This window comes from Thunnus albacares, chromosome 15, assembly GCF_914725855.1.
Source record: "Thunnus albacares chromosome 15, fThuAlb1.1, whole genome shotgun sequence".
NCBI classification, from domain to species: Eukaryota; Metazoa; Chordata; class Actinopteri; order Scombriformes; family Scombridae; genus Thunnus; species Thunnus albacares.
Window position 1 is genome coordinate 4,362,149 of NC_058120.1, and position 27,376 is coordinate 4,389,524.

The window sequence follows — 27,376 nt, forward strand, 5'->3', positions numbered from 1 at the left end:
TTCTGTCTGCTGATTGTGTTCTTGTTTTATGGATGTTTCTTGTTCTCAGGTCTCTCTTGGAAAAGAGATCTTAATCTCAATGAGATTGCTTGAGTAAGTGAAGATTATTTTTTTAAAAAAAAGATTAATCATAAAGGAGCCACAGAGGCGATTTAAGTTCAGGCTTTGTTAAGCATTCTTGTTGAGGAGGACATCCAGCAGGAATTCTTGACAGTGATGTGTAGTGAAAGATTTCATCCCAGTTAGCCGACTTAAACATAGAACATACCCGTCAAATGTTCGGACACTTTTTCTCATTCATGGGAATGGGAAAGTGTGTCCAAACTTTTGACTGGTACTGTACATATATTCATTTATACATACATTTCCATACTTTGCGTCTGGTGTTTTCAGTCTCCCTTTCTGCTGCAACTACTTTTGCAACATTGACTCAATTGTCAGAGTCACAAGCAGTGAATACAAAGAACAGTACAACTATTTAAACCTAGCTGTCAATCTCTGACTGACACTGGAGTGTCACAAGTAAAAATCACTTTTTGACATCAATGGACTAATTAGAACCTTTTCATTTCTGGACTTATATTTCTAGGACAAGTTCCTGAAGCTATTCTATGAAAAGGGATATTTGTCTTTAAGCTTTAATCCACTTAAGTTGCATGCCTTTAGTGCATCAGAAAAAATCTATAAGTGCACTTTGATAAAAAATTGTAAATCCAAGGTCCACTCACTAGGTTTCTTCTGGAGCTTTCAGTCAGATTTTTATTTTTAGGCCAAAATATGTGGCTGAAATCTAGTAAGTGGACCTTCAAGTTAGTTTTTTTGTCAAACTACTATTTCCAAGGTCAAGAATGAACCTACAAGTTCAGTATGGACCTAACTTCAGCTTACTTGTTCATGTTCATTTAAATCTGCTGCTGGTGTGTACTTTACAGTCTGCAGTTGATTAGACCATGAATGTGTCATACTGTATGCCTTTATTTGGTTATTAATGTGTCATTAGAGGGTTGAAGAAAACAAAGCACAAATAATGAATGCCTTTTAATGAGTGATTCCAGTTCCCCCTGTGATGTCATTTTCTAATTGACTATGTCAATAAGTAATCTGTCATTTTAAGATCCCAAACAAATTAGACATCAAAACTCGCTTTTTTCCTCCTCATATCCTGTTAAATGTTTCACTGCCGGCTACTGCTGTTACAGTATGGCTAGTCCTCGATGCCTCTATTTGTTCCAAACAGACTGGAAGCAGCTTTCTTAGGAAAAGAAGTAAATCTAGTAAATATTTTATGATGTAAAGCCAAAAGATGCCTGTTTCAAGACACTTCTCCTCTCTGCTTCTGTTGTGTCTTGCTGTTCTTCTCATTTCCTTTTCAACTGTGACCTTTGACCCTACCATGACCCAAGTTTAATGTGACTTCCTGCTGGATGACAGCAACAGCCGACACTGCCAAGATTAATACACACACTCTCACACACATACGCATATTCTGCCTCCCTCATAATACACAAACATCTTCACACACAAACATTCTGCTTTACTCCAGAGCTTCTGTTCACACACACACACACACACACACACACACACACACACACACACACACACACACACACACACACACTCACACACAACATCATAAGTGCCTCCAGAGGAAGGATTCTGTTAGAAAAACAAATACAATGACACACAAAGGACACTTTTGTTTTCACACAGTCATATTGATTCTCAGTTCCTGATTCACCTGACAACCAACTTATTAATCTCCTAAAACCAACAAACACTAATAACTCATATCCAGCCAACCGTAACATCACATCACTTCACCAAGTACTCAAGTGCAAAAACAGGGTAGCTATTAAATAATCCTTTTAAAGGACAGTACTGCAAAACTTAACTGTATTCAGGCAGTAGTAGTTACAGAAAAAGTACTATTCTACTGAACTGCAACTGCTGACCTATAGTTAAGTGTTTCTTTCAGTGAGGTTGGTTTGATTTGCTTAGTCCAGTTATTTACATAATACCAGTACAGTTATAACAGCTGTGTCAGATATCACTCCCTCACTCCCTATATAACACTCAATAGTTTACTGTATACTGAGCAGTAAATTAAGATTTAGGACACTTATGGATCATCATTATTTTGTTTCATCATGTCACATGACTGTGATTTTTAAAGTCTATTGAATGTGCCACATCGCATTGTGGGGTGAAAGTAGTGTGCATGCCATGGATCCTTCCTATTTCACTTTATTGTGTCATTTTATTCATTGTCTTTTGGGGCAATATATAGAGCATACATTTCACACTCAGAGTTCAGTCACTCAAAATAGTAAATAAAGGGCAGTCATTTTCATTCTCTGTCCACTCTAGTCTATTTTCCAGGAAATATGTATACTGTTTCCAGTTATCGACTGCATCACACACTCGTTAGAAGTTAAAGAAAGAGTTCCTGCTGTTGACGTTGCCACCATCAGAGAGGGAAGGCTGACATCAGACTGAAACCACACACACAACCACAATAACACACCCTGCACTGCTACTGCATGGCTCTGCACAGCCACCACACACACCATTACAAAAACATAAGAGAAGTTGTCCTTTACAAAAAATATTCTTTATCACATTTGTCACTGTCAAGATATATCATGAACATTTTTTATTTTAACAAGATACTTTGACCATGATGTCATATTTCCATAACAACTGAAGTTTGACATTATATTATATTTCTGTAACACTTGCATTTTCCACCATTAATTTATAATTCATTCATATTTTTGAAATTTGACCATAATAACAAAGTTTTGACTATATTGTTATATTAACACAATATTTAAAATTTTGATCACAATTTCATACTTCCATAACATTTGCATAAATAAGGTTTTGACCATGTTATGATTATGGAACTAAATTTTGACCATAACGTTATGGTCATATGTTTGTTAAAAAAAAAAAAAAAGGAAGTTCTAACTTTGATACACCTTCATAACAAAGTTTTGACAATAATTTTGAGGATTTATGAGAACACAAGTTGTGAACATAATATTATTGTTCAATGATAAATGGAGTTACAGATTCTTTACAATAGAAAATCAATACCATAACAATATAGTGCCATTCCCATGCATGCAAATCGCAACATGTAAACATTGGAGATAATTTCCCTTGATATTTAACTTCTTATAGTACAGAGCAGGCAGAGCCTATGCATGCCAATGTTAAAGACCACAGACTCCCTTTTTAAAGCCTGTCACTTACATCCATATTAACTGATCAACGCCTGACACTAACATGGTCATTTAAAGTCACCCCGAGACATTTACTTGCGTACAAAATAGTAGTATGTAGATTTAAAAAAATATATTGGACAATAAATAGTAACACCTTTTTAAAACAATTATAAGGTTTTAAACCCCATTTCTAGTCTAGTCTAGTCCAATGATTAAGAAATTACTGTTTAAAGCAAGACTATGTAAGTATAGAAAGAAGAACTAACAATCTTCCTCTAACAAATGAAACGTTTTGTTGATAAGTAATAAAAGACACCCTTGTTCCATTCAGTACACTGGTCTGGAATGACTAGTAGCTTGGCTAATATTAGCTAATGTTAGCAAACTTGAGATAGCTTGGATATCACTGTGTGACTGACAGTTTATCAACTTTATGGCTCGTTTCTACTTGTGCCACTGTTACATTACATTTTGGCAATCACCATTGTCCCTTATCTGTCACTTGGATTCAGAAAAAGTTACTTAGTCTCACTTTAAAGTTAAAGCTAAAAATCCTACAGTATGTTAAGTCTCAAGTCCCTGGAATTAACATAATGCTGAACAAAACACTGTGGAAGGTTGGGAGTAGATTTGTGTCTTAATCTGAATTATGGCTGCAACTAACAATCGTTTTCATTATCGATTAATGAGTCGATTATTTTCTTGAGTAATCGATTAGTTGTTTGGTCCTTAAAATGTCTTAAATGTCTTCTTTTGTCCCAACCAACAGTTTAATGGTTTAAGACTAAAATAAACCAGAAGATATTCACATTTGAGAAGCTGGAACAGAGAATTTGGACATTTTTTTAATAAAAATGACTGCGAATGATTAACCAAAATAGTTGCAGATTAATTCAATAGTTGGCAACTGATTGACATACTAATCATTGCAGCTCTAATCTGAATTTTCATAGCATGGATAACCCCCTAATTTAGATAATGGGTTAATAACACTGAAGTAAATACTAGAGTAGGTTTGTATAACACTGGTGCTTGTACAGGTGCATTATGACATATGATAAACACATTGTAAGCCAGTTGAGGACAAAGAAACATTTTATCATCAGACAAGTCATCAAACATCAGCAAATGCATAAAATGTATAAAGACAGTAATTTTACAGCTGTGCCATAACTGTTCAACCATCTAATTTAGCATGTCGTGTTCATGCACTGAAAAGAAAAAAAAAAGAGCTATCATGCACTCAGGATGTGGTAAGCTGTAACACATACACACGATTTCAAGTAAAGTGTTACCTGAATCTGTTCTCATACTGAATGCCCTGTACTGCCCTACAAAGTGTTGTAATTGCAGTATTTTTGGGTTGTTTGTGAAAAAAAAACTGTGGATGGATTAGTTCAGAAGATAAACGGATTCATAATGAATATTAAAGTGTCCCAGTCTGCTGCCTGATCATTATAAATAATATAGTAAGTTTCAGCTTCTAATAAAACAATTTTAGGATGAATGAGTGCGAAATTTCTGCTTATTAGAAGAGAAGCAGTATACAGACACAGATACAGATGCAATGCTGCTGCAAACTCTGCTTTACAGTCTACTATTACATTAAATTATTAATTAAAGGAATACTGGCAAGTTTTCCTCCTACAAAGGTTCGGGTTCCCAAGGTGGATATTTCCTGCAATATTAATACTTGGTCAATAATAACCCCCCGATGGACAATGCCCTTTTCTCAATCTCAAATCTCCAATTTGTGCCCATGTCTGCAGACCGTTGAAATGTAAACAGGGCATTTACAGCGACAAAGTGAATGTCAGATTCATGTTAAGCTCTAACACTGAGTTGTATCCAGAGCTCAGTGAAATGACGTGGGAGAGTAAAGAAAATGCTTTTGCTCAAATGCCAATGAAATACAATGTAAACACAGCTGGGTGGGCAGCAGGCTCTCATCGTGGTCGCTGCCAGATTGAGCCTTGAAGGCAGGCTAGTTGTGATTGGTCTCTTGTGCGTTCAGTCTCCAGTCATGCTCAGGATGCTTTAGCTTAGTCTGGGAGTCAGGCTTGTCCTCTGTCTTAATCCTGCTGCCCTGAGGCCTCTGCTAGCACAGGTCCTGATTGATCCTTAAATCATTTTAACTGGTGCTCCTCAGTCTCTTCAATCGTCTCTGTCTTTAGGCTCATCTTTTCCATTCCAATCACAAAGCTGGGCTTTCCATCACTGTCTGCACATTTATCGGAGTGTCTGTTATTTTGCACAGTTAAAGATATGATGGCTTTTTCATCAGTCTGTGTGGTTAAAATACTATTTTTGCTGGTGGCATCTGTTTTTAGAGTGTTGAGTGTGCTGGTGTGTGTGAGCAGTGTCACCGTCGGTTGGCCGTTGTTCTCGTCAGTGGCGACTTCATGGGAATCCGTAGCGGGGATGGCGGGTCTCACATTGCCACGGCGACAGCAACAACAAAGTATCCTGACAACGGGTCGGATTATGGCCCTGTGCAGGCCACGGCGAGCGCTTTCGCTGACGAAGCAGTAGAGAGCAGGGTCGGCCACGCAGTTCAGAGTGGTCAGCAACAACGACAGGTGGTAGTAGTTAAATATTCCTGGGAAATAAGAATACAGGACATGTGGTATAACAAAGCAGTTTTCATTATTATTGCCAGGATTACTTTGTAGACAAGAAACTGCACCTGCGATAAAGTCGCAGTTTCGCTCCATGATGGTGCGAACCAACAGGAAGATGTGGTATGGGGAGAAGCAGACGAGGAAGATGAGGATGGTACTGCTGACTAACTGCCTGATCCTCATCTTCTGATCCGGCTGGGTCCCTGCACTCCGACCCACAGCACGAAGGACGCACAGGTAGCTGATCTGCATAGAAAAAAGACAATTGGAAACCTCTGTTCCTCTTGATGTTGTCTTGATGACATTATTTATTTAAATAAAACTCAACCTCATGTAACTCTGTTTCCATTGAGTAATCTCCCCCCATCTCCTTCCCCTCTTAAACAACCCTCATATCTCCTCTAGTAACTCCAGATCTAACATTTGTTCTGAATGAAAAATGTGTTCAGAATAGTAATGACTGGTCAATTTTAAATGCAATTAAAATGCAGTAAAATGTCATTGCATGAATAGTTTTTTGATCAACTTTGAAAAAATATATTTCAAAAGCAGTTTTCCTACCGATAGAATGGCCAGTGGGAACATGAAGCCAATAGTGAAGCGGTAGATGTTGATTGGATACTCCCACTCCTGCATGGGGTAGTGCTCAAAGCACACTGATTGGTTCTTGCCATCTTTGCTCAGTACTTTATGGCGGAAGAAAACCACACCGACAGCTATCTCCTTTAGCCAGATGATGCCACTTACGAGCCACGCTGCATTCATAGAGCGCAGAGAGGTGAACCTGCAGACAGGGATGAAAAAAGAAAGTTAACACTAGAACCAACAGTATACCGGAAACCGCCAACGTATTTACCTGTGCACCTGGCTACCATATTTCTAACGCTAAAAAATGTACTCTGTCTTTGTATTAAGGCATTGTCTTCACAAAGGAATGTCTCAAGTCCCGTTGTTTTATAATCTAAGTGTCTTTAAGAACACTGATCACTTTGCATGGCCGTCAGTATAAATCAGTCTAAAATGACACTGAAAATGGGTATTAAAAGGAAATATTTGCATATTTTGGTGGTGTTATATTGATTGATGTTATATTGGTGATACTATTATAAAACAACATTAGTGTAGTAGTGATTTTCAACCCAAGTGAGAATATAGACAAGACAATCTGCATTCACTTGGAGGAACAGTGGTGATAAGTTTAGGGAGTTTGCCATGTGTGTGCATTCTCATAATAATGTATCAGAATTACCTTAAAGGATGGACTACAGCCAGGTAGCGATCCAGACTGATACAGCACAGGAAGCCAATGCTGATGTAGATGTTCTCATAGAGAAGGAAGCCACACAGCTGACACAACCATTCCCTATGACTCCAATTATCATCCTGAAACAACAACACACATACTGTACATGAAACTGCACTATAGGTAAATGAAACAAGACAATATGTTGGTAAAAACATGGATAAAAGAAGATGAAACAAGACTGAATTGAAGAAAACTAACTATACAGCTGGAACGACAACACGCGATGATAGAACATTTCCAAAAGTTAGCAAATGAGCCTACAGTGTTGGACCGGTTTAGATCACCAAAAAACACTTTTTTATTCACATATATATTATGGTTTATGGCTCAGTGAGCTGCATGAAAGTGCTGCGTCTTAGCTGAAATACACAGATGTGTATGACACAATGTGTGGAATATGTGTATGACACAATGAAGGGGTGGTTTTAGTTTACCTGAAAGATGTACTGGAGCCACAGCGGTAATGATGCCAGGTATAACAGATCAGACACAGTGAGGTTCATTAAGTATACTCCCAGCTCATTCTTTTGCTTCAGCTGCAGTGCAGCGTGGTACAGAGAGTACAGGTTGGAGGGAACACCAATCTAGAATCAAGAAGATCATTAATTGTGATTATTTCGATTCTCTGACTCCAGGAAATTTTCTTCAACACTTGCCTCCTTTTAATGACTTGATTACCAAAGCACATATTCTGCACATGGTGACTATGGCATGGTTAGGGTTGTGGAAATATCAAGTTTATGGTAAATAAAGTATGGTTAAGGTATAGTTAGGCAAAGTTTGGGGAAAGATTGTGGTTATGGTAAATGCAAAATCCAATGTTAATTGCAGGTCTTTGATGTATGGTGAACTCTGGTACTACAAGAACATACTACACAAACTATCCACCATCCTGACTTCATACCCTTACTTTCCATCTTGCTAAATAAAGGACACACACTTCCTTCACTTAAACTGAACACCAGCATTAGATGTAAATTGTGAGACATAAACAGACACATTAAAACTTAGATTCATGGCTAGGGGTAATTTAGAATCTCCTGTTCACCTTTGTACTGTTGGCGGAAACGGGGCTGCAAGAGGAAACTCAAACACACACAGTAAGAACCTCCCACAGAAAGGCCTCATAAGGTTGACTTTATGACCTCCTTTCTGTGAGGTAACACTGCTTACCACAGAGACATTTCTAATTCAAGACATGACAGTTTTCTGTGCCATGCCAACCTCAAATTGGAAACATACTTTTTCCTGTTAGCCATGCACTTTCATAAAGTATTCAAACACCTCAACAGTTTTATCAGGCATTCAATAAACACACACTTACCAACAGTACGAGGATATACACACAGGAGAAGAGGTACTGGTGGATTTCATGGCCGATGGTGCAGTTAATGCCCTCTTCAGACATGATGAAAATCATTGCACCCCACTCTCACACACTACTTCACCTTAAAAATGCACACATTAATGTTCTTATGTGCATACATGGCATAACAGCACCCAACCACAAATAAATCTTCATGTTGGCTGGAGCACTCAGTAGTGGTTTAAACTTGTCTCATCTGGTTGAGACTTGTCTTCTCTGATTAGGCAGTCCACTTTCATTCAGCCACTCTGGAACACAGAAGAATTAAGAGTATTAAAACTTTTTTTGGAAATCGAAAGTGTTCATAGTTGTTCAGAACGGCTACACTCAAAAGCAAAGTGAAATGTCAGCTGTCTTGGGGGGTGGGGGGGGGGGGGGGGTACCAGGGCTGCACAGTTGGTTTCAGAAAGTTACAAAAATGGTCAGCCCCAGTCCCCCTCAAAGGTGCGGTGGAGGGGGTTTCTGAAGCTATTCTACCATCCGACAAACAGTTCTGATGGAGTATACTGGCTCCTCAAAGCACAGCAGTGCTTTGAGCTAAATGCTAATATCAACATGTTAACATGCTCACAATAACAAGGTCCACATGCTAACAGGTATAATGTTAACCTTGTTCACCATCTTAGTTTAGTGTGTTAGCATACTAACATGTGCACTGGTCATAATCCAAAGTATTGTATTAGTATTGTATAAGTATTGTAAATTTTGACCTAATGGTGGCACTAAAGGAATAGTTATTTAGATAATTCACTAAAAAACATGCCTGTCAATGTGATAGTGGCACTAGAGGAAAAGTCAAGGGATTAACAAAGTCAGTAGGATTCATCCTGTGATCACCATGAATGGCTGAAGCAAATTTCATGGCAATCTATCTGGTAGTTGTTGAAATGTTTCAGTCTGGAACGAGTGAACTGACAGCTCGACATTGCCATTCATAGAGTCATGCTACTAGCATGGCAAAAAAACTGAATTGCCTGAATTATTTTAAAATCACGTGACAATATTCACTCAGTTCAGCTTAATTTAAACTTTTCTCTGTGAGACTGTGGGATCTTAAGTGCAGTAACACACTGACTTCCTGTTGAAACGACAACTGCATCCTGTTCCCATGATTTCCATTGAACTACTGGTGATTGTGTCAGTGCCTGTCATTAGAGAACTAGTTGAGTCAGTTATTTATTTGCTGTTATTAGCATGTTCACGAGCAGTGACGTACAGGCCAGGCTGTACACACAGATGACGCAACCTTTCTCAACATGTTATGATACAGTGTTAAAGTCTAGAAAATCTTTTATATAATTAGTTTTTTTTTTAAATTAGAGATGCATAGATTGTGAAACAGCTTTTGCAAGCTCTCACTATAAAACAATAAATTAAAAAATTTGCACCATCCAACCTTGGACTCTTATTAAGAACAAAGAAAAAGCCTTATATTATGACTCAGAATTACTCTCACAGGCTGCCAGCCCACATTACAAGAACAGTCACACTGATGAAGTGTGAGTGAGAGTATGAGTGTAACTTTTTGAATGTGGAGCACAGCATATGTTGAAATATAATATACTCTCCATGTACATGCTCAGCGAAATTCAACAAGGGAAATAAAGTTAGGAATGAATGCTGACTTAATGCCATATGAACAGAGCACAGAGACCAGACTCACCTCTATCATATATGATCCATATACAGTGGTTAGATTATAGTAGTAGAATACTGATGTTTAATCTCCAGACATCCAGACCTGATGGTTGCCTTCTGGCTAAAATCTGCATTGGTGCTACAGAGAGCTGCAGCACCCTTCATCTAGCCTGCATCATTACAACAGAGCCAGCAGTGTTGGCCAATAACAACTCCTCCATCCTGCATCTATACTGTATCATTACGTTAGTAGTAGTGACTGTAATAGCAGCTACTCATGCAGCATGATCACAAGATAACAAGAGGAAGCTCACATACTGATTTAATCAGGTGTTTGACATGCTGTTATAATGGTGAGAACTTGCATATATTTATATAATGTGAACGATCTGCTATTGAATGTACCTTTTCCCTTTTAAAGATATTTTTATCTAATAATGCAACTTTGTCAGAGTATCAGCTTGTATTTAGAAAGCATAATATCACTCTACTGTTCCAGTGAATATTTAAAATTATATTATTGTAGACTCAGAGAAGAAGCACAGCTGTGCAGCTTTATTTATTAATCTGTTAGTCAACATGGATACTAAGTATCTCTCAGGTAGGAACAAAAGTGTGTGTGAAAGTTAAAAGGCTCAGATCAAACTGGCTGTACTTTATGGAGTGCCCCAAGGTTCTGTGCTAGGCCCACTTTCATTTTCTTTTTATATAAATAGTTTAGGTGTTGTTTGGGCTGGAATTCTCACTGTTATGCAGATGATGTGGTTTTATTATTAATAGATAGGGATCTTCTCACTCACTTCATAATTTCCAGTCTTCTGCTGACTAAACTAAGTTAATGCTACCATAGGAAGATGTCTACAGACTTTATGGATATTGTTACAATTCTGGACAAAGTTCCATCCTATCTCTGTAAGCTTACAAAAACGGCTTAATGTTTTCTTCTTCAGCCACTCTGAATAGTCTGCCAAACTGTACTACACTAACACTGCACCCAGAAGGCGTATTTAACATCTCTGACCACATTGACTCGCTCATAGTGGCTTCTTTTTACACAGTTTATATTAAATACTTGCTATTGTTTGCACTTTGTACATAACAGTCATTCTACTGTATATTATACTATTGATTGGTTCTGTCCATACTGTACATATTATATTTATATTACTTACAAAGCTGTACTCACTCATACTGCACATTTTGTATATAGGATATTATTAATATTGCACATATCATAGTTACATCACTTTATTTAATACATAATACTTTATTATTCCTACTGATACTTAAATATAGATACAGTGGGACAAAACAAGCAACTCAACTTTGCTGCTTTGGCTGCCCTTAATTTTGCATAGAACAAAATCACAATAAACTTTGGCACACATGTCTACAAGCATAAACCACATAGTGCACATAGTTTATTTTAGGTCATTCACAGTCATTTTGAATATCAACAACCTCAGGCTATACACTGTGCATTCCTTACATATAATTTAGTTGAAATATAGTTTAGAGTTTTGCATGTGCATCTGGTCATCCAACCCTCTGTTTGCTCTGCTTCTCTTATACCAGCAACAGAAAACTAACATTTGAGTAATCCAGCAGAAAGTCACTGTGGCATCTTTTGAATTTTGTTATCTTGTTTTATATTTCTTTGACATTTAAATATGAAACAGTCATGGCTGTAAGCTTGTGATTCTGGCTTTTTCTTCCTCTTACTGTGCTGTATGTTTCAGGTACAGGGATAGTAGTCAGTGACATTGTATAAATGTACACAAAATGTCTAAGTATTTGTTTTGAGTGATGCTGTTAGAATAAAGCAGTCAATGAAAAAGAGCTAGATTTATGAATAGCATCTAAATGCAGGCTTGCTTCCTTCCTGTGAGTTCCAGCTCAAATGTAACTCAGAGTCAATGGACAGTGAAGCCTCTGAGTATAACCTACACTATATTTCTTTGCTTTGGCATCCCAACATCTTCAGAATGGCTCCATAATAACATACTATAAAACATTTTAGAGCCACTTTAACACAACACACATAAACCACAAGCATCATCTATCTTTCTCTCTCTCTCTCTCTCTCTCTCTCTCTCTCTCTCTCCGTCTTTCCTTCTGTAAGACTTTCTGTCTCTCTCGTCTTCCTCAATAAACCGCAGTCAGATTGAAGAACTGAACTGTACTGTACTGTGCATTCCTTAAGAGTCAAGCTAACCCATGTTATTGTGACTTGAATACATTTGAAAGTAGGAATTGTGATATTTCCTCTTTTGAAAAGGATATCTGGTCTTCACACCTGCACCTTTACCTGTTGATCATGTGTGATTGTGCATCCAATCGGATTTTAAAAAATGTCTAACCACGGCCAACATAACATAACATCAGTCATCTGGTTGACACACTAACGTCCTTAAAACAGCAAAAACAAGCATTTCACACCCAGACTGAAATGTTTGATTTGTACAATCAGTTTGATTAACAGATCCATGTGATGGTGGAGATGTACATCAGCAGGGTCATTGACCAAACCATAAACACCGATGTGTCTGTATACACTGTGGATTCTGTTCTGCAGATTGATGTCACAGTGTCAAATGATAATGAGTTTACAGTGGAGCTACACACAGTAGGTGCAGCGGTCTAAGGTTCTGCCCTCAGTCTGGAGAAAGGCATACTGGGAGGTTTTGAGCAATGTCTAAAAATAGGAATGCAATGATACAACTTTTTCTCTCCCAATAAAGAGTACCAATCCAATACCAGTGTGCTCTTTTCACAAAATTCAATTAAAATCCTCTCCAGACATGTTCTAAGACATATAAAAATAATTGAGTATTGGAATAATAATTTAAGTCTGATGAAGCTTTTACACAAGAAATTACCTGGTCAAAATTATTCAAATTACATCTCTTTCTCTGTCATTGAAAAAAACCCCACTTCAAGCACTTGACTGATAAGCAAGGCAACACGAAGGTAACACAACCAACAGTCCTGCATGCAATTCCATTTGAAGTTGAATGTTCTCCCCAAACAGGACATCACTTTCTTTTCTCACTCTTCATCTAAATCACTCATCATCAGTGAGCAGCCAGGCTTAATTAATAATTAACTCTCTCATGGCAACTGTGTTTCCAGGAACCAGCTAAGGACCAAGTTTACTATACGTGTGCTATCTCAATTTATCCTTATTATCCTAGTGAGTTATATTAGCAAACACTGCACAAGGAAATTATTTCACTCTCAGAGTTCCTCAATGACATTTATGTCAAATTACAATAAGACAAACGGGCAAATATTGATTATAACCAAGTTGTACCTAATGTTTGGGGCCGGCTAGACTGACAGAAGGTCAGCAGGATGATTTGCTTTGATAACAAAATAAAATATTGTATTTTTCTCTTTTAGTGTAAATGACTGACAATGATTTGACCTTTCAGCAAATGCTATTGCTTGATATTACAGGTTAGGAATGGACCAATTCCACTGAACCTTTTGATCAGACCCACTAGACTTCATTTAATGGATTTGCTGAATTTATTTAAATCCCATTGGATCTGGATATTTAAATCCCATTAAACCCCTTTGACCCCTCTTACAGCTCCCATTGTACACCTGGCCATTTAAGAAGGGGTGGGGGGGCTGTCTTTGAGTTGCCTCTCAAGACACACAGTAATCGTGAGCAGTACACCCATCAGCCACAACACACAGGAAGGAAACTGATAACACATGACATAGTGTGACTTTGGCACTGGTGTGATGCATGCACACAGCTTAAGGCATCAACATTTTTTTTAGGTCAAAACCAACAAAACCTACAGTAGATGTTTACATGCACAAGATAATAACTCGTCTGCAGAATATAAGTGATATTAACTTTTAAGTTTTGTTAATAGTTGACCAAGACATAGATCGTGCAAACAGACCAAACAAAACAAGCTTAATTAATTAATCAGCAGCAATCTGGATTTCTACCTTACGTAACACAGAGTAATATTGTGTACTCTTTGGAGGAACCCTGTATCAATATAAAGGTATAGATGTCATTCATAATAATAACTTTAGGGGTGCTCCTTAATATCTTAAGTACTGTACTGTTCATGCTGTTCTCAGGGAACTAATTTTTCAAGTGGCCAGGATAGTTACTGACCTTTTGTTTTGACCCCCAGCAACAAACTACCAGACTGTAACAGACGCTGCTCACTGTGCAGCTGTAAGATGTGGATGTACTAAAGTAATTCAATCACATGAGTTTATTTTGGCCTGGATGCAGGTTAATGTGTGTGTGTGTGTGTGTGTGTGTGTGTGTGTGTGTGTAGTGTGTATGTGTGTATGAGTGTGTTATGTATACAGTGCAGGGCAGATGATTCTTGTACAAACAGTTTACAAAAGTAAAATGAAAAACAACCATATTGTCTTATCACATCAATATGCCATTACGTCATGGCTTTAATGGGCCCTGGAAATCCCTGTACCTTTTTTCTGTTTCTCAAAATGTGTGTCCTGAGGCATCTAGAGGAAAAGGAAAACAATGACTGACCCTATGTTTTACGCACGCGAACATTTAACCTCAGTAAAGTCAACAATACAAAATGTTTATTACAAAAGGAGGAGGTTGGGGTGGTGGACGGAGCTCCGTCAGCAAACAGTGCTGAACATGAAGGTATCAGCAGAGGGAGAAGTGTCAGCTTGTAATGGCTGTGCTGTACACCTTCATGAATATAAACAGCTGTGGATGAGCCACTCATTGTGAAGCATAAATGAAATGGCTGATGCTATTCAACTGATACAAGCACAAATTCAATGCTCTGCCTGAAATGTTGTTTATTGGCCTAAACAGTTTTATGTAAATTTATTTATAAATTTATGTGTTTGCTTACTGCTGGTGAAGAGGTGTATACTTCAGGAAACTCACATACCAGTAAAACAGTTGCCTTTTTACACATCCAGCAGACATGGAGTAACATTAGCATTAATTTGGAGTGAATTTAAGTCCAATATTCACTCTGCTTTTTGCTCTGTTTTGGTCTACCCCAACTTATGTGAAAAATATTTGGCTCTTTAGCTGCTAAATGCTCCACTATGTTCACCAGCTAGTTGCTAACTTTCTTTGTTTTTCACTGATGACACTGATGAGAGTTATGGTCTGTAAAACTGAAACAATGACCTGAAAGATATTCCAGGAACTGTGATATTTCTCTGTGGGCTCATCACTATGAGCGATCCCTTTCAAATTATACATAGTCATTTGATCTATTGTTAATATAAAAATATTGATTATAGCAGCTTTAAAGTTAAAAGGATTGGCATTTCAGTTGCCAGAACAGAAAACGGTCCCTGTACTCATGTTTTTCTTTCTATCTTTAATTCAGAGAACATTCTGTCTCACAGCAGACCTAACCCTAAGCTGCACAAACATTCCTCAGATCTAACCCAAATTTCAGCCTAACTTTAAACCCAAACCTTGAGTCTATCTTAATACTGACACTGTAACCCCACTCGTAACCTCAGCTCCAAACCTCACTCCTCACCCAGAAATAACCAAGAATTAACTTGAACAAACATGTCCTGACCATAGAGTTTCCTCCTGACTTTAGTCATGTTGTTCCTACAAAGACTAAAGTATAAGAGAAAGCACATATGTGGGGAGATGTGTTGGAGACAGCCCAGAGCACTTGCTGATCATTGATCCATTGATAACAGAGTATTGGTGAGTGTGTCAGGCTGGTTACTCCAGTATTTACATGCTTCTAGAGTCCACATGTAGCTCAGCACTAAGTTCAGCACTAAGTTTTAAATTTCCACAGTTTTGTCCTCTCATTACAAATTATGCGAACTGCAGAAAGAATATGACCCTTTCCAGATCTAGTTATCACCCACTTACAGTGGCCTAAACCCGGCATGCATGGTTGCCAGACTCATGATAAAAGATGCCAGAATTGGGTCAGTTGTTGGTGTTAGCCACAGTTAGCCCGAGTAAATTGCTAGCTAAAGCTTATTCTGCACCCACAAATCCCTCGTCTAATCTGGCAGCGATATATGATCCAGAGCAAATATACATAAGCACACTTGCCTGGCTACTGGGGAATATTCCCAACTTTTTCTTTCAGTTGAGAATAGGCGTCCTTAGATGGTCTCTACTCTTGTGTGTATGTAGTCAACTGCCTGCAAAGTTGCACTTTATTTACTCATTTGCCATGTACAGACAAGCATGGACTCCTCATTGTGTCCAATGGTTTCAAATGGATATATCCAGGACTGTCTCCCAAGCACTGGATGAGACAGTCCCAATCTTTTCTCTTAGCTTTTGTCAGATCATACAGCCCAGTATCCCTAGGAATTACATCTAAGATCAATGCCAGTGTTCAGTGCCAATGCAGTAAGTAGTCTGTCCTATGTGGTGAGGTGGAAAGTAAAGGTGTGGAGGTCGGGGTGGTGCATAGGCATCAGACTTTTGCATTTTGTCACAGACCTGAAATGAACATTCACTTTTTTATTAACCATACCCATGACCTTTCCCTAACCTTAACCACAGTTGTGCATGTATTGTATAAAGAGAGAATTTTGAAATTGTTGCCATTGGAATTTTTTTTTTTTAAATTGGCAGTCAGCATGATCCAGGGTTTTGCAGAATTGTCCTCTACGTCTTGCCTAGCGATAGGTTTGTATCATATGCTACTTAAGTGTTCTAGCAAGAGTTATTCACCTCTCATCTATACCTACAACTGTTGGTGACTGTCATCTTCAGTAAGATTTGTCTGTCTGGTTTGACTTCCTGTCTCATAACCGTCATGAGCCTCACATAAGCAGCCCTATTCCTGTCCACACACATTACATTGTGAATATTATTTACACATTTTATAACCAGAGATGACTGGTAGATACAGAGGTAGGTAAAATATGACATCTAGTACCTAAGCATGATGACCGCAGTGTGATATACCCAGTCTCTGTACGAGGGTCCAGTTCTTCTAGTAAACAAACAGGGTCTCTGAGTATAACTCTCATCTTAATTAATGCTCTCAACACTAGGATCAATAAGTTAACAAATTACCCTGTGATCAGTACCTTAACTTATTTCCCTAAGGCTGCTGGAACACCATTGCTGCTCTGTCATCAGTGACCCTGACAGCAGTAACCATGGCAACAGCAGTAAGTTGTAAATCAGGCACCCATAAGGGTCCTGCCACCGCTACAGGTAACATACTAATACCACAGCCGTCCATGTAACTGTGTCCCGCTGCTCTCACCTTTACCTTCATCAGTAACATCATCAGCATCATTATCCTTGTTCCCATTATATAACTGTATTTGATTATAATTGTATAATCAGTCTTCTTTCACAGAACTGATACTACTGGTTTTGATTGGCTGAAACACTTTTTAAGTCTATAAAACATGCAGCCTTTGTAATTACATAATTTTAATTATGTCTTTTAGAATATAGTGAAGTGAATTTATAACTCACACTCTGATCTCATAGTGACAGACAAATGTTAAAGCAATGAAATAACATGATGTTAGTAGAACACTCTACATCAGAGCATCACTTTTTGTTACTTGCACTTGTAAACATGGAAGCAAACCAAATGCTTGGTGTTTGTTTTAGTTTGCCAGATCTCTTCACAGTATCAATTATGCCTAAATTCCTGGAATTGGAAGTTAAGTAAAAACACAAGCAGATGCGAAATGTCATTAGTCTTTGGTCTCAGGCACCGTGGTGAGCTCATCATAATGACCTCAATTTTGTCACATGGACCTTGTCCTGCTTCTGTTATATGATTCATATCAAACCACTGTAGTGCATAGTGACAAGTGTGCTCTCACACCCCATCATGAGTAGCAAGCCCACAGTGGTAACATTACCCCACGGTACCACACTGTCATAATGTGTGATTATATAGAAGAAAGAAACTAGCCTCAGCCTGACCTGTCCACACTTTCTTATTACATATGGTGCTAAAACATTTAATTTCCTGCTTGTGGAGAGGGTTGCTTTTACATTGCTGTGGACTTCACTGCAGTCCCCACAAAGCACACACCACAGTCAGACACCACAGTCCTTTTTGTGGACAGCACCCGAGTCAACAAGATTTCTTGGATCCATAAAAAAAAAACCTCTTTCAAGCAAACTTAGTGAGAAGATGTTCCTCCTTTCCTGCTGCTGGGGCCTGGGACTGTCTCTCTGCTGTCTCCCAGTCTGTCTACAAAGGGTTAGGGTTAGGCTGTATTTGATTTATTCACCTGGTGGCCATGTTTGATTTATGACACACTCAGGGAGGACAGACAAAAACCAAGGCATAACTGATCACTGCACAAAAAAAAGAAAAAAAGGCAAAGTTATCTATCAGTGTCCTTAAAAGTGAAAACTTCAGTGTCTAGAAAAATTTAGCTAACTTAAGCTAATGGGACATGGACATAAATGTAACTGATATAACAGCTGCTCAGGCAATTTTTACTGCTAAAGCTGAACCAATGTCTTCTGTTGAATCCAAGTCAAGATGACATCATTTTTCTTAATGCTACTGTAACTAACTACAGTACATTATCCGTTGGCTAAAAACCCCACACAGTCTGTTAATGCTGACAACAGAAGTTGCAGATGAGTTGCAGAGCCCACTGGCTTCTGTCAAACACTCCAGAAAAGTTTTGCTTCCAAAACAAGAGACAAATCGAAAAGTTAACAAGAAAATGACTGGTTAGCGATAATGTAGCTTAAACCTGCATTAACAGATTTTTTGGCCACTTGGGGGCAGCGGAAACAAGTGACAACAGTGACATATAATAACACTTTAAGTTTTTAAAGCTAACTTAGCAAACAGTTGCTCATTTACACATCCAGCAGTTATGGAGCAACATTATCATTCGTTTGGAGTTGTGTTTCTGTCCACCTGATGAACGCAAGTCCTGAGAAAAATATCTGTCTCTTTCAGGCCTGGAATTAAGTCATTTTTAGGGCAAGACCATTTTGGCCTTCGATAAATACAAATTCGTTGGGGCATCGCAGCCAAAATGTAGGGCATCAAGGCCAAAACCAATGGCTGAAATGTGCCGAAAACAACAGCTACAGATAGATTTCATCCTGAAGTATACGTTTTGTTATCAGCTTTCAGACACTACTAAAACCCTGTTTTGGACCAAAAACAATTCAAAACTGACAGTGCACATAATTGTGGAGCTAAAACTGGATAACAAACATCACAATATTTTAGTATCCTGAGTGATGAACAAGCAAAAGAAGCACTTAGTCCAGGTCCTTAGCAGGATTTCCCAAATGTTTTCGTCTAATGCACCATATGGGAGTTGTGTTGCTATTGAATTAGTATTGAAATGAACCATTAATTGTTAGCACTGGGAGGATGTGGCAAATGTGATTAGGATAGCTGACATGTACAGCGTTTGACACTTCATCTTAATTAAATCTTTACTGTATATAATTAATTATTATATGAAGGTGTTAAGTGAAGTCCCACTAAAAGCCCAGAGACCTACTCAAGGTCTCCTAGGATACTCTCAAAGCCCTCTGGGACTCTAAAAGGACCCTGGAACCTCCTTGAGGACCTCTCCACCTACCACTGGACCCTAATTTGGTTAAAAATGTGCTGAAAACAACAGCTACAGATAGATTTCATCCTGAAGTATACGTTTTGTTATCAGCTTTCAGACACTACTAAAACCCTGCTTTGGACCAAAAACAATTCAAAACTGACAGTGCACATAATTGTGGAGCTAAAACTGGATAACAAACATCACAACAGCCTACTGGTGCAGGCAGCTGTGATATGGTTTGTCCCTGCCAGTAATCAGTAGGTGGTGGTCGGTAAAAGCTTCTATGGTTTTTCTTCTCCTCTTTTACTGCTGAGTGCTAATTGCTATGGTGTTTTTGCACTGCATTTCCCAGAGATCACCTGCCCACAAAACAGCACTGTGATATATTTTCTTTGGGTTTTGAGTTTCTATACATGGCATTCTTTCCTTTTCTATCATTCTATTTATTTTGGAAAAAAAACTAAAATATAAAACATACTGCTTCTTTTTTTAAGATTATGTTTTTACTGTAAGTTTAATTCAAAGCTTGTGTTGTGATTGGATGAGAAAGATCTCATCTGTGTTTAAAATCATAAGTACCAATCTACATGAGTGAAATCACTCTGCTTTCAACTAGGGGAGCTTATTAAATGCTACTAAATGGGAAAAACATGTATGCGACTCTGGATTTATTTGGTGTGGATCTGACAAAGAATGTGCACATTTAAAGCAAAATAATGAGGCAAAAGCAAAGGGAGAATATGAACCTTTTAAAATGACTTGACAATGACAAGATAATTGCCCAATATTAGAGTTACTAGTATCAGGCAATTGGGAAACAATATACAGATATCAAAGATTCCTTTCTTGTCTTGCTTCATATAAATTGTATTATATGATGTATGAAAGCAATGTCATACCTTGGGGCAAACATATGCTGTCGAGCCCCTATTGACCTTGCCACCTAGCCTGGTTTCAGACTTCTGAATCACCACCATGTGTTCACTATTTCTGCCAGTTGGATAAACAATCAACCAATCAGAGCTCTGCGGGCAGGATTAAGAATGATGACATCATATGTCCAGCCAGCAGGCTAGCTACATAGCTAAAAAATAGCAACAAAAAATGGCCACAAAAATAGTGACATGTGTGGATGACACTGACACTACCATGAAACACATCTTTCAAACTCCATTTCCATACCACAGCCACAGAAGACATTATACTCCTATATACCTGTTTTCACAGGCTGAGTAGTATTCACCATGGTGAGTAAACTGAACTCAAAGTGTAAAATCTGTGGAGTGCCCCTTTAAACAGATTTATAGGGGAATATTTACCATGTGAACACAATATAAACTTACATTATAAAAGTATTGAAACTAGTTAACACAGGGACCTTTTACAATGCAGGGCCGCAAGATTGAGTAATGAAGCAGGACTTGTTTAAAAGGTCCTGTCATTTCAGTTTCAGGTGATATTGTACTTTGATGGTGCAAAGTCACTAACAAATGCACAACTAATCAAATTACCACAAACCATGCTCTCTTAGCCCAGTTGGCAATCCAGCTTTTCTCAAAGTGATGACCTACAGCCATATCACAGCAATAAGGCATTACAATATATAAGTATTGCTTTAATATGTATCATCCATAGAAAGGAGAAAAGTGAATACATTATTTATATGCATCATCTGCTTCTAAATATCCCCATATATGACAATAAATATAATACTTTGTAAATCAATCATGTCAAAAGCAGCCGTAAATGTGATAGGGTGTACACACATGCCTCAGTATCTTTGCTCCTACCACACATCAGATCCCTGACAATCTTATCTGTAGTGTTCTCCTAATGAGGATGAAAGTCTATCCAGGTTATTCTAAAAAAGATATGAGCTTTACATAAGCCAGATTTGGATCATAATATTTTAGTATCCTGAGTGATGAACAAGCAAAAGAAGCACTTAGTCCAGGTCCTTAGCAAGATTTCCCAAATGTTTTCGTCTAATGCACCATATGGGAGTTGTGTTGCTATTGAATTAGTATTGAAATGGACCATTAACTGTTAGCACTGGGAGGATGTGGCAAATGTGATTAGGATAGCTGACATGTACAGCGTTTGACACTTCATCTTAATTAAATCTTTACTGTATATAATTAATTATTATATGAAGGTGTTAAGTGAAGTCCCACTAAAAGCCCAGAGACCTACTCAAGGTCTCCTAGGATACTCTCAAAGCCCTCTGGGACTCTAAAAGGACCCTGGAACCTCCTTGAGGACCTCTCCACCGACCACTGGACCCTCTTGTGGCCCTAATGGAGAACTACTCATCTCTGAAGACCCATAAAGGTTCTTCTAGGGACCCTAGAACCCCTTGAGGACACTTGGGACTAGCACCAGGGCATTAGGACCACCTTGTGCCTTTGGTCCCAGGTCCCAGGGGTCCTCAAGGGGGTTCTGTACAGCTCTTATAGGGAGCCCTTGATGATGGAACTCTGTCTTTGAAGGTCCTTCTAAACCTAAATGGTTCAAGATCCTCTCAGGTCTTTCTAGGGAATCCCAGGAGGCCTTTACCGTGACTCAGGGCTTCCTTAGTGTCCTGATGAAGTCCTCAGGGGACCCTTGACTGAAACTCCCCTGAGTACCACTGTGCCAGGACCACTGAAACCTTAAAATCCTGATGGAGATCCAAGGGGCCCTCAAGGGGGTTTCATTGTCCCTCTAAGGAGCTCCAAGGGGCCTAGAGGAGATCTATAAAATGACCCTTGATGTTAGAACTGGGTTTCACTGTTCTGTCCCGGGACTCTGGGACCCCTTTGATGATGGGACTGGGTCTTTTGGGAACCATCTAGGGACTCAGTAACCCTCTAAACAAACCCTAAGACCTTCACCAGGACCACTGAACCCCAATGTGGCTGTGTGGTCAGGGGTCATCAAAGAGTTCCAAGTCCCTAGAAGGACCCTTGAAGACCCAATTCCATCATTAAGGGTCCTTCTAGAGACTCTAAAAACCGGGCACCTCCACCAGGGACATTTAACCCTCTTTTAGGCCCCTAGGACCCTCCTGAGGGCCCCTGGCAGTCCTTGGTCTCTATTTTTAGCACTACTGCCTCAGCTGGATTCTGTATGTAAAGCCACTGACATAACAAACGGGTTTTTTTGCCTTTCTGCTAATGTCTGCAGGGCACTGAGATGGCCTTTTCATGGATGAATGAGGTTAGTGCACACAAAGGACCACTGCACTCTGTCCAACTGGTGCCCGGTGTCTGGGCCTGGACCCAAGGGCAGGCTGTAAGGAGATTCAAAAAGGGTGCCTGAGTTATCCAGGAAGAGCACAAATCAAAAGTAATTACACTGTGATCAACAGTTATTTGTATGGTTGGAGGTGAGCTGCTGCAGTCTGAGTTCTGATCTGGTTGATGCTGTTTTCTATAATCTAGCTATCGTTTGCTTTCTCATTATGTTGTCAAGTCTTTCATACAGGAAGTAGAAAGATCCTATTGACAATAGGCCAATTTGACATTGTTCTAACCTTCTTGAGTTCTTGTAACGTAAAGTAGACTGAACAAAAGTAAGTAAACAGTTTCCTGGGAAGACTGAAAGCAATGTTAAAATGCAGTGACCCACCAGTTGGTCAGTCATTACAAATTCATATTGTGCAGCCGTTTTGGTCAAACCCACAGAACTTTATTTTAAATTCTAGTGGAGCTCCAAAAGTTTCCAAAGATACCAAATGGGGGGAAATGTTGAAAATAATGCCGAAGACATTTGGAATATTTCATTTGATATGATGATGCAGCCATAAAAACATGGAGTCTTGGATTTGAGCTTCACTCAAGGTCCACTTACTAGCTGTTTCTGAAGCTTTCAGCCTGTAGTTGGTCAAAAAGTTGCAAATAAAGTAAAGGGAACTCTAATTCAGTCTGCAGGTTCTCCTTGTATCTAGTTTAATTGTTTTTTGTATCCAGCACCTGTCCCACTTGAGGTTTTATTGATGTGCACATGACTACTACTCTATTTCATGTGATTGAAAGCCCCACAAAATATAGTAAGTGACCTTCAGTTAAGTTATTTATTTAAACTAGAGTTTTTAAGGTCAAGAAACAACATTCATGCTCAATCATATAGCTTCACTGAAGTAACAAGCTGATACAACCTTAAAGTTGCACTAATCAATATTTTTAAATTAACAATTGATCAAATGACTGCATAATGTGAAAGGTGTCTCTCATAGTGATGAACTCACAGAGAATTATCACCCAACTCTACAATACCCCTCAGCTCTGCAGAGCATTTTAGTGTCTTTCAGCTCATTGCTTTACAGTCTGGACCTTTACTGATGAGGTTCTCTTACCCCTCTCATTCAATTTGTCTCCAGCAGCACCATCAGGCAGCTGTTTTTAATGAAAATGGTCTGAACACTATCTGCCAAACACCAAAGAGCAGACAGACAAAATTAGCTAATGGGCTAAGTGGAGCATTTAGCAGGAAAACAGCCAGATACTTCCTTTAGGAGTTTATGGAAACCAAAACAAAGCGTAAAGGAGAGTGACCATGAGATTTATATTCATCAGGTGGACAGAAACACAACTCTGAACAAATACTTATGTTGCTCTGTGTCTGCTGAGTGTGTGAATATGCAACTGTTTGCTATTATGTTAGTCATAACATGTAGTGCTAACATTATACCTGCCAAATATCAATTAATGCAGCTTTAAAGTTGAGGCTTTTAGAGCAAAAAAAGGGAAGTCTGTGTTTCAAAGGGTTGAGATTCAATATTTCAACAGATCAGATCTTTAGATCAGAACTCAGGTCTATATAACCAAATTAATTAATACTTTGAGCACTGCAAGCTAAATCCCATTCATGTCCATTGTATTAGAATTATAGCAAAAATCTCTGCAGTGGAGATCCCAAAATCATAGCCAATAACACTCACTGCATGGCTGGGCACCATGTGTAAATATATGCTTGTTTTGTACTTGAAATGAAGTGACCCTTTAAGATGGTCCAGTCATTTATTTGTTTAATCAGTCACTAACTCAATGGTCCTGTCTTCTGAGAATCCATCAAACAGTGACTAAAAAGCATATTTGTGTTTAGCCTCAGATCAGTCGAGTCAGTCATCCTGTGAGTGAGTGAGTGAGTGAGTGAGTGAGTGAGTGAGTGAGTGAAGCAGGCAGAGGTTAACCAGCAATCATCGACATGTCTCTGAAGATCACTCTTCTTCATTATCACAGCGGCGCACTGAATACTCTCCAAATGTGACTGTTGTGTCCCAGTTGTGTGACTGGGTATATATTACACCTCTTGCACATTTAAAGTGTTCAAATTTCTGTTTTACTTATTTTTTCTTTTCTTTCTTTTTCTCTTGTTTTTTGCTATACAGGTTTTATGACTGTATGTTTTTATGACTTGTTGAAATGAAGGGGAGGACTTTGTATAAGCCCTCTTGGCTTCCTTCCTCTCCTGCACAATTTAATATAATTTTTACTGTGAAATATTTTTATTGTAACCTTCGTGCAAATAAAAATTACTAATACTAAATACAAATCAACACAGAGTATCTGTGAGGATACATTTTAAAGTTTTTGTATTCTTATGTCTTATGGCAATACCATAATATTCCTATAATATCACGATAGCAGCCTGTGCTCAATAGAAGTTTATAGAGAACTAAAATTGCCAGATTTTTTTTAGTATGTTAGTATCGTATAGCTACTTCCAGTTTGATGTGGATTAACTTGAGGGAAATAAACACACCACAACAGGTGAAAATGAGATTCCTAACATTAAGGACCACTCCCGCTCTACTTCATCAGTCACTGGTAACCCTCTATGAATATTACATGAAGCTCTCCAGTCTATCAACAAGCGAAAACAAGAACTACCATATAAATGCACTGAATCTGCCGCTGCTGCAGCTTTTTCAGCTTTTTCTCCCTCCGCTTCTCAAGCCATATCATTGATGAAGTCCAGTCAGTGATGGACAGTGTTACAGACTCTCCCCAACGGCAGCGCGCTAACTGACAAGACTTAATAGTTCCGATAAATTATTCATACCTCTGCACTAAAGAGCCTATACAGGCATTAAACATGTCCTAATCTCTCACCACGTCTCACTTTACAATATAATACTTAAAAATGTGCGTTTTAATGTTTCATCGCTTTAACGTTTCATCCATGATAATCTACATTAAACAGGAATCACTTCAACTGTGGCTGGGTAAAATCAGTAACAATCTTTGATAAACTAACAAACTAACAAAACTCTGTTTAATTGATCTGTGGAGGCAGAAACACAACGAGACTGTCTGCTGTGATAATCTCAAGTTCAAACAACACCTCTTTACAAATTTAATGAAGATGACTGCTTACCGACTCTCCGGTCTGAAGGTCTGCATCAAACTGGCCGCGAGCTCTCTCCGCGCGATCTGTCTCTCTTCCTGACGTACACACAAATACACACACACACTCCCACACACACATGCAAATGCGAATGTGTCGCAAGTGTGTGAAAATGATCGTGTTAATACACACACACACATACACACACACACACACACACACACACACACACACACATATACATATATATATATATGGCGTTTAAGTTCTGTGGTATATTGAAATCTTACATGGGTCTATAATGACTAACAGCACATCTGAACGTGTTCCAATATGGAAATGATAATATCTAATATCACCCAAGACAACAACCTCACCTCACCTTCAGCTTCGTGGAAACTCTGAGTTCCCTGGAGCAAATAACAAAACATTTTTTGACTAGACACCAAAAATATCTTTTTTGTTTCAATTATTTGGAATATTTACTGTTAAATGTCTATATAGGCCTGTATAAAGTACCAGTCAAAAGTTTGGACACACCTTCCCATTCACTTCAATGAGAAAATGTGTCCAAACTTCTGACTGGTACTGTGTATATTTTTTCTACATCTACTTAAAGCTGCATTCACAGTTTTTTTTTATTGTTGTTTATGGCCACTTGATGGGCAGCACATAAAGCTGTAAACATCACTTTTTAAATACTTGTTAAGGTGGATGTGTTAACAAATAGTTGCCTAGTTACACATCCAGGATGAGAGAAAGGAGGAACGACACCCAGTGTTGGAGAGATGCTGACCAGGTGTGAAGTAAGGTAGACATACACTCCTAGCCATGATGCAAAAAATATTTGAACAATTTACCAACGTTTCGACATGACAGTCTCCTTCAGGGTATTGAGGGACTAACAGCTCAACAGACATTATATAGGAGACAGGACACAGGTGTGCTCTATCACATTTACATAATGTCAGCGGAGCAAAGTACCTGATTCATAAGCCATATAAAAATCACATTAGAGAAGCATGATACGTTTGATTTTATCTTAGGTTATACAGTGTATCAAAAAACATCTCCATACAAATATAAAAAAAACAGCTAAAAGTCTAGAATACATTGTTATCAAGACACATAGTATTAGGACAGACAGAGCAAATACTATTATAAGGAAAAAGCAAACAGCCCTGGCTCTGACTGAGTTCCTAAAGAGGAGACCTCAATAGATGGACATTATATCTCACGAGTAGATTTAGAATAAATATATTAGAAAGACATTTTATATAGAAAAAACAATTCTATTATAGAAAAAAAACAAAACTAGAAAAGGTTAAGGATAGAGATAGAG

The 27,376-nt window shown here is 38.4% G+C and overlaps 1 protein-coding gene across 1 annotated transcript; it reads right to left on the minus strand.

The window, feature by feature from the left end:
- Positions 1–2,787: 2,787 nt before the first annotated feature.
- LOC122998853 (ovarian cancer G-protein coupled receptor 1) lies at positions 2,788–26,159 on the minus strand. The gene is made up of 7 exons (XM_044375892.1): positions 26,065–26,159; positions 8,482–8,771; positions 7,592–7,741; positions 7,101–7,234; positions 6,413–6,635; positions 5,917–6,097; positions 2,788–5,829 (listed from the first exon to the last, which is right to left on the minus strand). The coding sequence occupies exons 2-7, from the start codon at positions 8,575–8,577 to the stop codon at positions 5,357–5,359; spliced, it is 1,257 nt and encodes a 418-aa protein (XP_044231827.1). The 5' UTR covers positions 8,578–8,771; positions 26,065–26,159; the 3' UTR covers positions 2,788–5,356.
- Positions 26,160–27,376: the final 1,217 nt, after the last annotated feature.